General features: G+C 47.1%; 1 protein-coding gene across 1 annotated transcript in view; it reads right to left on the bottom strand.

The window, feature by feature from the left end:
• The window catches only part of LOC144754182 (E3 ubiquitin-protein ligase TRIM39-like), an 87,656-nt gene that overhangs the window by 42,457 nt on the left and 27,143 nt on the right, over positions 1 to 18,056 (bottom strand). Inside the window, exon 4 of the mRNA XM_078641764.1 lies at positions 2,978 to 3,000. Coding sequence (XP_078497890.1) covers positions 2,978 to 3,000 — 23 coding nt within the window. The remainder of the gene's footprint in view (positions 1 to 2,977; positions 3,001 to 18,056) is intronic.

Raw genomic sequence — 18,056 nt, 5'->3', positions numbered from 1 at the left:
TCCTGCCTTACAGTGTCACGCTGCTCCTGCCTTACAGTGTCACGCTGCTCCTGCCTTACAGTGTCACGCTGCTCCTGCCTTACAGTGTCACGCTGCTCCTGCCTTACAGTGTCACGCTGCTCCTGCCTTACAGTGTCACGCTGCTCCTGCCTTACAGTGTCACGCTGCTCCTGCCTTACAGTGTCACGCTGCTTCTGCCTTACAGTGTCACGCTGCTCCTGCCTTAGTGTGTCAGGCTGCTCCTACCTTACAGTGTCACACAGATCCTGCCTTACAGTGTCACACAGATCCTGCCTTACAGTGTCACACAGATCCTGCCTTACAGTGTCACACAGATCCTGCCTTAGTGTGTCACGCTGCTCCTACCTTACAGTGTCACGCTGCTCCTACCTTACAGTGTCACGCTGCTCCTACCTTACAGTGTCACGCTGCTCCTACCTTACAGTGTCATGCAGATCCTGCTTTACAGGGAAAACAGTGAGACCCCAGGGGTAAAAAGATGGCCAGCATCCCCAGGCGTGGCGTCCCGCAGTACAGTGATCACGCTTGGGGCTTAGAAAAGATGCAGCGCCGTCAAGCCATATACATTGGGTAGTATGTGCATCAGGGGGCAGTAAAGGGGGGAAGGCGTCAGGGGTAGAAGGAGTCAATCTATCGTCAAGACAGAGAAGATCTGGCAGAAAAACAGGTCAGAACACAGGACCAGAGGGCGCAGTCAACAAGTGGCGGGTCTACTCCCAAAACAGCGCCCACCCTCCTCCATCCAATGCCATCTACGCCTATGGGGTAGGTAAGTTACCTTTGTGCATAGCTCTATACATGTCAGGAATGACTGCAGGGGTGAGGGGGAATCAAATTGTGACCCACCATTGGGCCCTCAAGGGATTGTGGGAATGAATAGACTCTGCCCTCCTTTGAAAGACCTTGTGGAGAACACAGGGACAGTGCACTCACTCTGCCAACCATTGAGTAGACTGGAGCCCCGATGCTCATTATCACCGATATGACATCCCCAAGGCTTCCTGGGTTTAAGTGAGTGCTGGCTTTGGGAGTTTCACCGACAGGCCTGAACACTGGTGAGCATAGACAATTATTCAAAATCACCTTGGTCAATGTGGTGCACACTAGGTCTGTGAGGAAAGTGATACGAAAGCTTGCAAAAACTGTGCAGCCCATGGCATGTTAGCGAACTGAAGGCAGACCCATGGCCCACCATTCCAGTGAAAAGAAATGGCAGATTACCTGAAACAGTTACACATGAAGCATCTAATAGTGATACCAAGCATATGAGAAGTCCGAAAGGATTTTGAGGGCCCTGACAAAAGTAATACTAATTGAACTGGCAGAACATCACAACGTTGATGGAGCCATCTACTCGTTTGTGAGAGTGTACGGGCTTCGGGCTTCCGCCTCCCACCATATGGAATAAGATCCAAGCCTATTGCATCTGGGAGAACATCTTAACACTGGTGGAGTCATCCACTCGTTCGTGCGGGTTACCGCCTCTCACCATGAAGGGATAAGAATCAAGCCAGTTGTATCTGGGAAGAACGGTGGAGTACATCATTCCTACCCATCCAAGGTGGACTACAACCCGCCAGACGACTTCAGCACGGCGAGGAGGACCAAGCGCAACAAGGAAGTCAGTTGAAGACATAGGGCCGGACACTCTGATCTGTGTGCAGAAGAGCTGGGGTTAGTCAAGGACTGACATCCGAGGAGCACGTTCGGCCTCCCTAATGGATGGACTCTGTGGCGGATCACTCCAGCTCAATGGACTACGGTAACAGAGACAAGAGGACTGGAGGAGATGGCAAGAAATGTTTATTTGTTTTTTTGCAGGTTTCACTGCTCTTTAACGGCCTACAGTCTAAGTTTGCAGAAGATGATGAGCATCCGATGCAGGTGACCTGTTTGATCGGTCCAATGAGCTGGTGTCACTGGAATCCTGTGTCCAGGCCAGATGCTCTCGGACAGACATTGTTCAGGCAATAGAGACAGCTGGGGTGTGCAGCGAGGTGAGAGACACAGGCCTTAATCGTAAGGCAGGTACCACTAGGATGCATTGCCCAAGGAATCCTGCCACCTCTGCACCACTTAGACTATGAGCAACAGTCAGACAATGCTGAGCTAGTGCGGTTTGTTGTTAAAGTTTTGGATCTTGTTTAATATGTATTTTTAGACTGTTCTTATGTAATTTATTTGTGCCATTTGTAATATGAATTGTATGTCTTTTATTTATGCATTGGCTTTTTTAATTGTTTTTATCATTTTGTAATGCTTTTTAAGATATGTACCATATCGAAATAAAGCCTAATTGACTGTTAAAGTTTTGGAGGAATGTAATGTTGATGACGCTACTGTGCATGTGCAGCACCATAGTTCAGGCCATTTCAGATGCCAGTGGTCACCCTTAGATCTGTTCCCACTGGTTCAATCCAGGTGATGTCATTGCTAAAGTAAATAGCCCTCAAAGCCTGCACAAGAGGTTCCTAACATGTGAGCCAGGTAGTGTGTGTGTCTTTCATTTCAGCACCACGGTGAGACGCAAGAGCTTCCACTAGACTTCACTCCAGGCTGTAAGTCGTGCACCTCTGCGGATAGGTGGGAACTTAACTAAGAAGGAATCTGAATATGGATTTAATGAATTTCCAATGAGGATTGGAAGCATTGAGGGGATGTTTTAATTGTGGTTGATAAGTCTTTTTGTGGAACTCTGAATTGAGGATACCTGGTGGATGTTACCCAGAATACACTTCAGGTTTCAGTGCGATCAGGGCACTTTCCGGAGGACTTCAGGTAGGTTTACAAGATGTGTGAGGAAAGAAGCTCATTTTTGTAGAAATGATTTCAGGGCAAAGTGATTTTATGAAGATTTGACTGTAACACTTTCTTGAACTCAGAAGTGGAATTTACACACTGCAGCAGCCAGACCTGCTCCTTACACACTGAGAAGAGGATAATAAACCAGCCTTACCTGCTCAGGGTGCTTCCGACATCCTGCAAAACAGAGAAACAAAAACAGAGAAATCAGTTTCAACAGAAGAAGTTAAAATGTGGCAGTCTTTTTGGAGAGAAACACTTCTAATGATCAATAGTTAGAAGATATTAGGAGCTATTCCTGTTGCAGTCTGTAATCATGAGAACTGAGCCATGACACAGCACAGTCTGTAATATTGTGAACTGAGTCATAGATATAGATATAGATATAGAGATGTATTTATAAAGCGCTCGTTCGCCCGGGGGCTTCATGGCGCTATAGACAGGGACACAACGCATCAGTCACAGGAAGCAAAAAGGTACTCATCAAAACGCTTGAGAAAAGAGCCATGTTTTGAGGGAGTGTCTGAAACTAAGGATGTTTCCGCACATTTTAAGGTGAAGAGGAAGGGAATTCCAGAAGGCAGCTGCAAGGTGGTCAAAGCAGCTGCCTCCAAGACGCTTCCTTTTATAAGTGGGGACAGTCAGAAGATGTTTGTGCATGGAGCGAAGATTCCTAGGGGGGTCATATTTTTTAAACAGATCTCTGATGAATAGAGGGCCTGTTTGTTGTAAGGACTTAAATAAAATACAACCAGTCTTAAAAGCCACCCGTTGCTCAACAGGCAGCCAATGTAGTTGTTTTAGGCCCAGTCTGACAGACTGCCTCTTAGGTAGATTCAGAATGAGTCTGGCTGCCTGATTCTGAATCAACTGGAGGCGCTTTAACTCGCCGATCGGGAGCCCAAGATAGAGACTGTTGGAAAAATCCAATCTGGACAGAACCAGGGAGATAACAATCTGTGTGAGCGCCTCCAAAGAGAAGAAACGCGCAATTTTCTTAATTTTCTTCAGCTGAAATAGACTGGAGGACACCACTGCGCTGACCTGCCTTTTCAGAGACAGATCTTCGCTAAGGAAGATTCCAAGGCTCTTAACTGAAGACGATTTAGATGGGGGGGCTCCCATGCTGGACGGCCAAAAGCCAGGGTTCCAGCTGAGTACACTCTGCCCAGGCAAGACCAACTCAGTCTTGCCTGGGTTGAGCTTCAGGTGATTGCAGCTCATCCAACTCAGGATGTGAGACATGGTGTTTTGAAACACTACCACTGAGTCCTCGGTGTTTAAAGGAAAGATGAGCTGCAAATCATCTGCGTAATTGAAGATGGTAACTCTGGTATCCCTGAGGGAGTACAGCAGGGGGCGTAGGTAAAGATTAAAAAGCAAAGGTGACAGGGAGGAGCCCTGAGGGACTCCACAGGTGGTAGGGATAGTGGGGGCCGTAAAGGGGCCCAGTCTCACGGATTGGGTGCGGCCAGTAATAAATGAGCGAATCCAGCTCAACGCAGGACCCCTAAGGCCGGCCTGTTCGACACGGTTGACCAAGATGGTATAGTCAACCGTGTCGAACGCCGCTGATAGGTCTAATAATACCAGCGCCTGATGGATCCCCTTGTCTGCATTCCGCCTCAAAGTATTCTGAACTGAGACGATGACTGCTTCAGTGGAATGAAGAGGACGGAAGCCAGCCTGGTTAGGCGCAAGGAACTGTGATTCTTCCAAGAATTGGGACATGCTATCACAAACATGAGCCTCCAATATCTTGGCACAGTACGGCAGCAGGGAAATGGGCCTATAATTGAGAGGATCCGATGGATTAGCCCCAGCTTTTTTCAGCAAAGGGATGAGAAGGGCTTTTTTAAAACTGGCAGGGACCAAACCCTGTGAGAGGGAACCATTCATCATGAAAAGAATGCTCTCAGGGATAGCAGCTCCCACTTCCCGCAGGATGTAGGGAGGGCAGACATCATCAGGAGAGCCAGATTTTACTTTAAAAAGAAGTTTGGATAGGCAGGCAGCATCAATGGGGGGGAAAGATTCCAGGGTAGAGGGATTGTGAAAGATGTCCGGGGAAGGAGGGGATAAGGTGGTAAGAATACTTTGCTTTATGGTGCAAATCTTATTCAGAAAGAAGGTATTAAGGGTATTACAGAGATCCTGAGTAGGAGCCACAACTGGGGAAGTTCTGTCACTGCCACAAAGACCCTCCACAATGTTGAATAAATCTCTGGATTTATTGCGTGAATGAAGAATTTGCTCAGAGAAATAGTCCGTTTTGTGCTTCTGAATAAGTTTCTGATACTCCTTCCGTGCCCTACAATAATCAGCCTTGTCAGATTCTAAATAGGCCGACCGCCACTTACGTTCCCTTTGACGAACTTGCAGCTTTGCGGCTTTAAGATGAGGTGTAAACCATCTATGAGCGTCATGAGTACGGGAACGGGGGAAATTGGAACATGGAGCATGGGCATTGGCAGCCTGAGATAGCCAGCTGGAGAAGGCTTCTTCATACCCATCAATATCCTGATCGAACGGGGGGAGGGATGAAGTTAAGGTATCAATAAAGGCAGGGAGGTCAGCGTGCTTCCAGAGTCTGACTTTCCCTCCTTGCTGAGGCGGCTGTTTCCTATTCTCAGTGAAGGTGATGGAAAAATCGATCAGAAAGTGGTCCGACCAAATACATGGAGTGATGGAGTTAATGGTGAGAGGGATGTCCTGCGACCAAATCTGGTCGAGGCTGTGTCCTTTTTTATGGGTGGGGAGATGAATCTGCTGGATGAGATTCATATCCGAAAGGGTTTCTTTCAATGCGGCTGCCTGCCCCACCGGCTCAGCAGCGTCCAGCCAGAGATTAAAATCACCCAGCAGCACAATTTTCTTATAGCTGATTATCAGGGGAGCCAAAGATTCTGCTAAAAGTGCAGCGAATGTGGGCATGCTCTGGGGGGGGCGATAGATGAGGACCATAAGTAAGGATCCGCTTTGAGTGTCCATCCTAAAAATCATGTTGTCCGATCCTACAAGATCGAGGGATGGGAGAGGGGAGAAGATGTGGTCTTTTGATATGATAGCGGCAACTCCTCCACCCCTTTTATTGGCAGGTCTATCCTCATGTAAAATATAATAGTTAGAAGGGACTGCAGCCAAGATGTCAGGCAAGGAGTCAGCATTTAGCCAAGTCTCCGTGAGGAGTAAAATGTCTGGTTGCTCGGCCTGAAGTAAAAGGAATATGTCCATGTGATGCTTCACCATGGACCTTGTGTTAAGATAAAAACATTTGAGAGTTGTCTCGACCCCCAACGAGGGAATAGGGATGGCAGAGGGGTTGGGACAAGTGAGCGGGTCAATGATATATTTGGGACGTAGGATGCCATGAATAGCGGCACGCTTTAGGACATGCGCGGGTAGGGCGGGCCATGTGTCATCGGAGGGTCGAAGACACAGTAGGTCAGGAGAGGAGTAAAACAGTGTTTGACCAGCGGTCCTGGCCCCGTGCCCCGGTCTGCCGCGGACGGGCGCAGACGGGCTTGACTTTTGCGCGACTTCGGCGCGCCCTCGTCGCGCCCGCTGCGCTCGTCCGCTGCGCTCCGATATACACATTGGTTATGTAGCCTCTGTCTTGGGGGGACTAGACCGCTAAATCCGGTCCAGCCCTACCCAAGATGGCGGCTCGCCTCACCCTCCACGCAAACGGCACCAGCCGCGATGGAACGGGGCGGGCAGGAGCAGGTAAGTCAGTGCGTTAGGTCAGGAATAGTAAACAGTGCATACCACATTAAAAGAAATCGTTTTTAAAATTTTTCAATTTTTCCAAGCGCTAGCGCCACAATCGCGCCAGAGCACCAGTAATTGCTGTCCTTAGCAGCGCGAGGGTTAGAGTGTGCAACAAAGTCCCAGAGAGAGCCAGGCAGCTGCCACCAGCCCAGTATTCTCGGTAGGCTCTGAGCCGGGGATGGTTATGTAGCCTCTGTCTTGGGGGGACTAGACCGCTAAATCCGGTCCAGCCCTACCCAAGATGGCGGCTCGCCTCACCCTCCACGCAAACGGCACCAGCCGCGATGGAACGGGGCGGGCAGGAGCAGGTAAGTCAGTGCGTTAGGTCAGGAATAGTAAACAGTACATACCACATTAAAAGAAATCGTTTTTAAAATTTTTCAATTTTTCCAAGCGCTAGCGCCACAATCGCGCCAGAGCAACCAGTAATTGCTGTCCTTAGCAGCGCGAGGGTTAGAGTGTGCAACAAAGTCCCAGAGAGAGCCAGGCAGCTGCCACCAGCCCAGTATTCATGGCACAGCACAGTCAGTGATATTGTGAACTAAGTCATGACACAGCACAGTCTGTAATATTGTGAAGTGGGTCATGACACAGCACAGTCTGTAATATTGTGAACTGAGCCATGACACAGCATAGTTTGTAATATTGTGAACTGAGCCATGACACAGCATAGTTTGTAATATTGTGAATGGGCCATGACACAGCAGTCTGTAATATTGTAACCGAGGCATGACACAGCACAGTCTGTAATATTGTGAACTGAGCCATGACACAGCATAGCCTGTAATATTGTGAACTGAGTCATGGCACAGCCTGTAATATTGTGAACTAAGTCATGACACAGCACAGTCTGTAATATTGTGAATGGGTTATGACACAGCACAGTCTGTAATATTATGAACTGAGTCCTTGCAGGAAGAGGTACATGCAGAAGGGGTACTAAAAGAGCACCCTGCCAGAAGAGGTGCAAGCAAATGGGGTACTAGAAGAAGACTCTGCAGGAGAAGGTTTGGGCCAAAGAAGAGTCCTAGAAGAGCGCTCTGCAGATGGCGGTACAGCAGAAGGGGTATGTTGCAATTGGGTCCCGCCTATTCAGTACGTCTAGATTTATTTGCTTTTTGGATCACCCGTGTTTTGGATTTTTTGCCATGGGTGAGTCTCACTACATGTACCTCACCCACGATAATGTTCCAATAGCACTCCCCGTGCGGAAGCATCCCCCAATTGCAAAGCTATATTTCCCTTACTGAGATTTTCATCCAAAGTTACGCGATTTAACTTAAAATGTAATCAATTAGACTTGAATGTCTTTTCATATTCTTTCTTAACTATAATTCAGTCCCATGAAATGTCATTATTCCATGTGCTTTATAATCCAATCATGGGTTGAATCCACAAATTAAACAATCCAATTCCAAAGCATTTTGGGCTGGAATAGCCTTTTGTCAGGGGATGTTTAGTTAAAGCAAACAGTGTGCCACGATTATTCCTCAGTTATACATTCCGGGTGTCGTACATCGAATGTGCGGAAAGGTCAATAATTTTCAACTAGCTCAGAGTCACGACCCAATTCGCCGGTATTGAAGCCTTCATAGATTCAACATATGATTGGATTATAAAACACATGGAATAATGGAATGGAATGATGCTAATTCATGGGAATGTTTTGCAATAAAGAAATAATTGAAAAAGGTCAAACAAAATACCTCCTTCTTATTCATTGGGGGCACACACTATCACTAGACATATTAGAGAATTCCAGTGGTATTTTCTAGTACAGAGGACACGGGGTTGAAAAGACAGACACAAGTGAAGGTCCTGGGACAAGACTGCACCCCTGGGATGTAGAAACAACTGTCTATACATGCTAACGTATGGGTTCCGCCACTGAGCTCAGAAATCTATAATCACTCAGCTTCGTAGTGTTGAGGTGGGGGGGGGAAGGGGGGGAGGGGTAGGGGTGAGGGGTTATTTAGGCAAAACTTTCAGACAACATGACAGGGCTTTTCGTTGTATATGGTTTAGTAATCACATATAGTATTCTCAGGATATCCCTAGGGACAATATATCCAAAGGAACTTTATCCCAAACAATTCCATCAGTTACTGGAACAGCTGAAAGGTTAACGATGGACAAGTCTCTTTTACTTTATGGGACCAAGTATGGGGGGCGGGGGGCAATGCTCCATCAACCAGTTCCGTAGCAGAATGTTCTGGGAGGTAGTGGCCATTGATTAATAGGAAGAAAACAATCACAAATCCAATCCAGAAGAAAAAGAAAACTAAAAAAAGAGTGAACCAATCATATATCCAAGGCAGGACTAGATAAGTGAGTTCCACCCATGAACTAAAGAACACAGATCCTGGCTGGCAGTGTGTGCAAAACACAGTCTGAAGAAAAATCATCCTGCTCCATATGGCATCCAGAAGCACTTAGATGAAAAGCAGGATGCGCCGGTTCAGAACCAGTGTTGGAAAAATCCAAAAGAGAGGCTCCGTATAAACGGGGTCAGGTGGAGAAGACGTAGCAGAAATAACAGTACACACTTTAGTTGTGTTAGTGAGAATAAACTCATCTTTCCCCCTCCCCCGCAGAGGAGGAACAGCATTGGTGGTGCTCTCTGTGTAACTGTAAGGATATTCTGTCATCTACTTTGCATAATTAACCACATGTTGTAACTTGACATGTTCATTGGAGGCAAACTGTGTCTCTTTAGAACCAGGAAGAGGTGGCAGGATAACAGTCCTTTTTACCTTGGACACCCATGACAGGTACCTGTGCTTGGTAAGAAGATCCAAATTCTTTCTTTATCACCATTTTGTCACTTACAAGCTCTCCTGTTTTGGGGATCCAGCCAGAAACTTCAGGTTTCACATTGGCACTTCAAAAATGAGACACGCCCAAAGGGTTGCTTGACTGTGCGCCACAGAACTTTTGTAGATCCTGCAAGACAGCACAACGAATATCTACGTCAAAATGTTGTGGTAGCTGCTCCAATGGCTGGCCCGTCAAGGTCAGGAAACATCTTGATGGCAAAAAGTACTTCGTATGGGGTCCACCCGCCCAGAGATTTTTTAAGGAGGTTATTTAGAGCCCTTTGAACCCCGTAAAGGTGATCGATCCAACTACACCAAGTGCCTAATACTCTAGCCGTTAAGGACTGTTTTAAGTCACGGTTCATCCTCTCCACAACAGAATTGCCCACTGGCGTATATAGAGAGGAATAATTCACCTGTGCACCCAGGGATACCAAAAATACCGGCACGCTTTTGAAGCAAAAGCTGGGCCATTGTCCAAGTGGAATGTACGGCATGCATTTGTCCCAATAAAGACTTGCAACTCTTAAATAACAGTTCAATCTTCAGCTGAACACCGTGGTCAAACCCAGAGGAATCTAGAGCAAGAACTTACTGAAACCAAAATAAATTTGAACACAGGGTCTGAAAATAGTGGACCACAGTGATCCAAATAAATGCAACGAAAAGGCTTGTCGGAAATAAATATGTTTCTGGCGGCCGGGCCACCGTTGAAACTTTAATTTGTTGACAAATGTCACAACACAGGATATATTTTTTGGCCTGTTGATATAAACCATGACACCAATGCCGTTGCTGTAGAAGTGAAATTGTGGCTGCCACATGAGCAAGTGCTGATGAAACCCCTTCATGGGCAGCCTGCACCAATGCAGTTCTGCGGTCTTGATTGGGAATCAAACGATCACCATGCTCCAGAATAGTTCCAAAGGAATATTTTTGTCATTTAAATGATATGAAAATTTGGAGGTAAAACCCTCAGGCAAAGGGGTGTAGTCTTTATTTGCATTAACGGCAGCCAAGATTTCACTATTGTTAGAAAAGGGGGTCTCTAGTTGGCTATGGTATACACCGTTGTCCAAATACGGACCCTTGCTTCTAGTCAGGAAAAGGAGGATACACTCCTGAATAACCCCAGCTCACCCCCTTGGTAGGTTGGCACGAGCAGACAGGCTTATGTTTGAGGCAGTGTGTTAAGTATTTGTGAACACATACAGTAAAAACACTACAAATGGACACCACACCAGTTTAGAAAAATAAGTCATCTTTACTAGACTTAAACACAAGTCCAAACAACAAAAAATCAACAATACTGTAATAAAAATATGACTTTTAAATGGTAAAAATAGTTTAGTTCAATGTAGATGGTAAAAGTGATACTTTACTCTCAAAGTAACTTGGATGGTGATGCGTCAGTTTCTTACCGGAGAGGAGGTGATGCATCGGTTTCTTACTGTGTTCTGGTTATGATGGGACAAGATGGCGCCTCGATACAAGGCGACGATCCGGTGCGACAAAATGGAGTCTTTGATGTGATGCGACAATGTGGATGTGATGCGTGCACGCCAGAGAGCAGTGCGGCAAAATCGATGAACTATGGAGCCGTGACAGGCCTGCGACACACTCCTCCGGTGATGCGATGGCGACCTCTGCGGCAGCGGCACGCTTCTCTGGTGATGCGACCCGCTTCGTCCGCACATGCGACGGCGAACAGCTGCCACGGCGACACGCTTCTCCTCGTTGCATCGCGCTTCCAGCGCCTAGCAACAAACAGTCTCTAGAGGTCCTAAACAGCTTGCACGCACCTCTCTGTAGGTTAGAATTCACAGCAAGGAAATTCAGGGGGAGCTGGTGGTGAAGTCTTTGTTTCCCCGAGACTTCAGACAGGAGGCAAGCTCAGTTCAAGCCCTTGGATATCTTCCTCAAGATGACAAAGCAAACAGCAAAGTCCTTTTCTCCTTTCCTTGGCAGCAAGTAACCACTGCAGGCCAAACCCAGACAGCAAACAGCACAGGGGCAGTAATCCTCCTTCAGCTTCTCCAGTTTCTTCTCCTTGGCAAAGGTTCCTCCTGATTTCCCAGAAGTGATCTAAAGTGCTGGAGTCTGGGGTCCCCCTTTTTATACACACAAATCCTTTGTCTCTGAAGGCAGAGAGTGTCTGTACCTAGTCCGAACCAGTTCTGTCCTCCTGGGTGCAGCTTCCTGGCAGGAGGTAGAGACGGCATTGTTTGAGAGGAGACCTAGCCCAGGTATTCCATGAGGGCTCAGGTTAGTGAAGGAAATGTCTGCCACACACACTATTCAATGCAGGTCCTATTCAGCCCAGCCCTGACCCATCAGACTGCTGGAGCCAACGCCCTCTCCAGCCTCCTGTCACTCACGACCCATACATGGAATACACGAACATAGCAGAGGCTTGCTGGATGGTTAGGCAAGAAAATACCTACTTTCTAAAAGTGGTATTTTCAAACACAGAATGTAAAAATCACCTTCACTAAAAGATGTATTTTAACACTCTGAGTTCAGGCATACTAAACTTGAATTTCTACCTAGCTCCCTGAATCAGTTAGGATTATGAGATGTTATAATCGAACTGCCCATTCTGGCCTATGGGAACAGGTAGCCTTGCAATAGTGAAAAACGAAATTGGATGTAATTCACTATCAGGACATGACTCACACATCAGATCTTGTCCTACCTTTTACATACAATGCACCCTGCCCTTGGGCCTACCTCAGGGGTGACTAATATGTAGAAAAGGAAAGGTTTAGGGACTGGCAAGAGGGTGCACTTTCCAAGCCGACATGGCAGTCCCAGACTGCACACAGACTCTGCAAGGGTAGGCCTGTGCCACATTTTACAAGCTACTTCTGTGGGTGGCACAATCAGTGCTGAAAGTCCACCAGCAGCATTTGATTTACAGGCCCTGGGCACACATGGTGCAATGTACTAGGGTCTGACAAGTAAATCAAATAACCAATCATGGAATCACTAATCCATACATACTTTTACAGTAGGAAGCACTTGCACTTTGGCACTGATCAGCAGTGGCAAATTGCCCAAAGCATCAAGATCAACAAAAACAGATGAGGCAACAGCAAAATGTGGAAGGAAGACTCACACCAATGGTGCCAAATCTGACAACTATCTAATCGTGTTTAAGAGCGTGTAATTGCTGCAACACTAGCTGTGGCGACTGAATATTTGGCAGCTTCATCAGCTCAGGAATTCTATATAGTGTGTGCTCTCACAGGTCAATCATTCAACGTATGAATTACATTAGTCTGTGGCAACCTGCTGTTACGGTCTGCCACCTTAACCCAAAGTGTATTATGCTTGATTGTGTTACCCTTAGAGTATTTCAGTCTATTTAGTTGCCAATATTGTAAATCATCATTAAATGACTGTACACAATAATACTAATCACACACGATTAGTGTGGGGAAGTCAAGATCCATAAGTTCAAGTACAGGATGTAAAGGCTTCAGTTCATCCAACTGCGCAGCGCAGTCACCCAATGACTGCATGTGAGTTCTTCGAGTACGAAACTCTCCGTCCATCATAATTCCAATAACTGGACACGCGGCCAAGTATTGCAGTTTAGAACCTTTGGCAGGTTGAGCTGAACCATAAGTGTAAATAATACATTGATACTAATCAAGAGGCAAAACAGTAGAAGGCCTGGGATAAACCGGTTCATACTGAAAAAATTCTTGCTGGTAAGAAAGAGTCAAAGATGACGTCTACATCAACAGTTGTTAACGATGTGGCCCACTGTATCCATCTAGGATGCAGGTCTTTAGAGTTTAGAACTCTTGCTTTAGTGACAGCTTCTAAGGATGGCACAGGAGTAACGACAATAATGCATTTCCCTTGAGCAAGTGGCTGTTCTTTAAGGATCGCCGTCTGCACAGCAGTTAGTATTTTCTCAGTGGAGCAGAACACATTTTCGCATTGCAATATAAAAGCAATTAATATGCAATCGGCACTGTTTCACCCTCATTTAAGGTGATACAGGTAAATCTAATTACCTATAATAACCAGGTCGGTGGTATTGACACACGTATTTAAGTGGCGTGTTTCAAGCAAGTCTGACTGTAATAAGCGGAGTGTTTCTGTGTGTTCTGATGTTCAACCAAAAACCAGTACCTCTGTTTTGCTTGTATTACACTGGAGGTTACTCTGGTACATCCATTGAAACACTGCTGACAGACACGCTTCAACTCTGCATTGGGGACCAGAGACGTTCCCGCCCCAAGTTAGAATAATCTGCGTGCCATCAAAGTAACAGCTGATCTGCACTCCAAAGGATTCCACCAGGGTTGCCAAAGGGGCCATATAGACATTGAACAATGTCTAACTCAAGGCAGAGCACTGGGGAACCCCAATCTCAAAGGACTTTTGAGTCTGACACAAATGGCGTCTGAAGTTTAACTTGTAACCAAGTTCAGCAAATCCCAATATAATGCGACCTACCCTGGCCAAGTGGGAATTTAATTAATCGGTTAGGTAAATATCATTTACATAGGACAGGGAACAGGGGTCAACATCCTGAAGAATTTACATAATGCATGCAGCAAATAAGCCAGGGCTACTTTTATAGCCCATAGGAATTTGTGCATAACACATTTAAAACCAGTGCGCTAAATGCGGTTCAATCCCAGCTTTCAATAGCCAGATTATGGCCGAAAAAAACATGTGAAGGTCAGAAGATCTGTTTAGCTGAAGAGCCAGGTCTTGAGTCTTCCTGAAGGTGTTCAGGTAGGGGGCGCATCTGGTGGCTGCCGGGAGCTTGCTCCATGTCTTGGCCGCAATGTGGGAGACACATCTTCCGCCTGCTCTGGCGATGCGCGGGGTTTCAGCAAGTGCGAGGTTGGAAGATCTGATGTTCCTTTTGGGTATGGTGAAGTGGATTCTGTCGTTGAGGTATTTGGGTCTGGGTTGTGCAGGCATTTGTAGGCGTGAGTGAGGATTTTGAAAGGGACTCTTTTCTCCACAGGGAGCCAGTGGAGCCTTGTAGGTGTTGGCTGATGTGTTCGTGCCGGGGGATGCAGATGCGGAGTCTGGCGGCGGTGTTCTGTATCGTCTGGAATTTACAGTAGTAGGAACTGGTTTATGTCGGCATAAAGCACGTTTCCATAGTCCAGTCTGCTGGTGATGAGTGCGTGGGTGACGGTCTTCCTTGACTCAGGGGTGATCCACTTGAAAGTCTTGTGGAGGATGCAGAGGGTGTTGAAGCAGCTGGAGGTGATGGCGTTGACCTGTCGGTTCATGGTGAGGGATGAGTCAAGTACGATGCCAAGGTTTTTGGCGTGGTCCAAGGGGTCGGTGGGCTTCAGGGTTCGGTCGGCCACCAGGTGTTGTTCCATGCTGAGGGGTGGTTTCAAGGACGAGGACTTCTGTCTTCTCGGCATTGAGTTTTAGGCAGCTGTTGGTCACCCAGACTGCGACGTCCTGCGTCTCTTTCTGGAAGTTGAGTCTGGTAGTGGTGGGGTCTTTGGTGAGGGAGAGGATGAGTTGGGTGTCGTCAGCGTATGATACAAGGTTGAGGCAGTGTTGTCGGACGATGTCGGCGAGGTGGGCCATGTAGACGTTGAAGAGGGTCGTGCTCAGTGATGACCCCTGTGGGACTCCGCAGGTGATTTTCGTGAGATCAGCGAGGAAGGGTGGCAGTCTGAATATTTGGTTTCTTCCAGTGAGGAATAATCGGATCCAGTCTAGGGCTGTTCCTTATATGTCGGCGTCGTGTAGTCTGGCGATGTGTGCGGTGGGAAACTGTCGGAGGCTGCTGATAGGTTGAGTAAGAGGAGAGCTGTGGAGTGGCCTTGGTCCATGAGGGTGCAGATGTCGTCTGTTGAGGCGAGTAGGGCGGTCTCGGTGCTGTGGTTGCTTTGGAATCCAGATTGGGATGGATAGAGGACGGCGGTGTCTTCGATTAATCGTGTCAGTTCCCTGTTGACTGTTTTTTCTGCATCTTTGTCCGCGAAGGAGAGGAGTGAGATGGGTCGGTAGTTTTTTAGGTCGGTGGGGTCAGCTGTGGGCTTCTTGAGCAGGGGCCTGACTTCTGCGCGTTTCCAGTCGTCTGGGAACGTGCCCGTTTCGAAGGTAGTGGGCCCGCTTCCGACTTGATAATAGTGCCTCACTTGCCCGCCCAACCTTTCCAGAGACAAGTTGTAGGAAGCTTGGTTTCCGTTGCAGTAACCCCCCACTTTTTGCCAGACTACTGATGCACTTTGACTTGATGTGCCCTGGGTCCCTGCCAATCAGGTTCCCAGGGCCTGTGTTCTTTCCCAAAACTGTACCTTGTACCCCCAAGTTAGCACCTCTCTGGCCACGTCAGCCCCTTGTAAAATGTACCATGGGTACCAAGGGCACTGTGGCCAGGGAAGGCCTCTAAGGGCTGCAGCACTTATTGTGCCACCCTTAGAGGCCCTGAACCTTCTACACACTCACTGCCATTGCAGACTGCATGTTTTGGTGCAGACCAAAGCGAAGAGTCGACATGGCACACATCCCTGTGTGCCATGCCTACAACCCACTGCCCTGGCGTAGGTCAGCCACCCCTCTAGCTGGGTGCACTATACCAGTGGTGAGGGTACAGGTGCATGAGCTCTGTAACCCTACAGTGTCTAGACCAATTCTTAGGCATTGTAAGTGCAGTAATGCCATTAAGAGTATATGGTGCTGGGAGTTTGTCGTCATTACAAACTCAAAACCATAATGGCTTTAATGAAACTGGGAAGTTTGGTAACAAACTTCTCAGCACATTAAACCCACAGTGATGCTAGTGTGGGATTTAATGAAAAATGCACTCAGATCGCATCTTAGAGATGCTGCCTGAAAAATGACCAGCCTCTGGTGGGTTCTCTGACTGGTACACACCAGCCTGCAACCACAAGACATGTTTCTGGACCCCTGGGGTGGGACCCTTCACTCCTGAGCCCAGAAACAAAGCCTTTCCTGGGCTGAGGTGTTCACACTTCCCCCAGGACAGGAAGAGCCATCTGTGGCAAGGGAGCTTCATTGGCCTGGCTGCCTTTGTAACACAAGCCTCAGCCTCTCCTGCTATCAGGAGCAGGCCCCCTTCCTTTTCAGTGGGAAGACGGGCAGGAAAAATTAGCACAGCCCAGAAGGTGTGCCCACCTCTGCCAACCTACCCCTCAGGTGGGGGAAGAGAGGAGTGGCCCGGTAATGTGAAGTGAAATCCGACCTCAAAAGACACCCCTGCAGCCATCCGCCCTGCACTCTGGAGAGGAGAACCAGAGGTGCACCTACGTCCCCGAGCCCTCCAACTTATCTGTTCAGCTGTTGGTTTCTCCCCTAAGTCTTCCTGGACCGAGCATGCAGCCAAAATCCAAACCCAGAAACTCCCATTGAAAAAAACAGGGCACCCGACACCAAAACAGCACCCTGCACCGAGCCACCTCTGTGCCGCAGCAGATCTGTACTTTTGGTGCTACCTTGGATCCCCCTTTGCCCTGAACCTAACACCAGCAGCTTTGCTCCCACAACCATGTGGCCTGCTCATGAGCAGCCACCAACCGGAGGCCTCCTATTCCCCCATTGGGCCTCAGCACTCTGCACCCCGCAGCCCTCGTGCCGCTGAGGGTACTTTGAGAGTGCAACCTAGATCCTGGAGGAACCCTGGTTCTAACCCCAGAAAACCAACTCCCAAACCTAAGTACTTACCTTGAAATCAATAACTTCATTTTTTTTTCATAGGGCTGCATTGACTGCTTTCTTGTGAAAATTGTTGTGCGGCGTTGGTTTAGTATGAGAACTTGAAAAACTGCATATAACTAAAAACTGATTTACTTACCTTTTCTCTAGGAAATGTCCAAGTGTGATATCTAGGCACACAGAGTAGAAAAAGTAATCTGAAAAGTAATCAAAAGTAATCTAACAGTTATTTTAACTGTTTTCAAAGCATTTACAAAACCTGTAACAAAGTCAGTCAGTCAAATGTCTTTAATCGGTTAGTTAAAACCATAAAAGCAGTACGCAATACATTTAAACATACATACATTATACAAATAAAATTTACAAATATACACATGATTGTAGTTCATACGTTCATTCTTAAAACAATTAAAATCTTTGATACAAAGAATAGATACGGAGCATTATACAATTAAAAAAGGGCCACCCCTGTTTCCCAGTCCTGTTTCCCACTGCGCTTGATACATTTTCCCAGAACGTAGTTGACAGATATCAACCTAGATGATTATTCGTCTGGGTGAGTCTTATTTTATTTATACGGGCTGCCGCTACCAAAAAACTGGCTACGCTGTATGTGACCTGCACAGAATTAAGCATTTGCAAGTATAAAAGTGCAGGCCTCACCTGGGCAAAGTTAAGAACTTTCAGGATTGGGTATAAAAAAAATTCCGTGCCACCAAGTAATGTTCACAAAACATCACTAGATGAAGCGTGTCCTGTGTAGAGAAACTATCACAGGTACAAGGTGGGGTATTTACTGGGGTCCCCCACTTTGTGTAGGTACCAAGCACAAGGTGAATGGGATTGAACCTGAACCTAAGTAAAAGAAAACGATGATCTGGTTTGGTCACATATTTTAAGTAAGGTTCCATGGCTGGGGAGGTTGATACCTGATATATTGATCTCACCATTGATTTGCTAAGTTCAATC

The sequence above is a fragment of the Lissotriton helveticus genome, chromosome 5_1 (assembly GCF_964261635.1).
Source record: "Lissotriton helveticus chromosome 5_1, aLisHel1.1, whole genome shotgun sequence".
In the NCBI taxonomy this organism is placed as follows: Eukaryota; Metazoa; Chordata; class Amphibia; order Caudata; family Salamandridae; genus Lissotriton; species Lissotriton helveticus.
The sequence above is the reverse complement of the archived record's forward strand: the minus strand, read 5'-3'. Positions and strand labels throughout refer to the sequence as shown.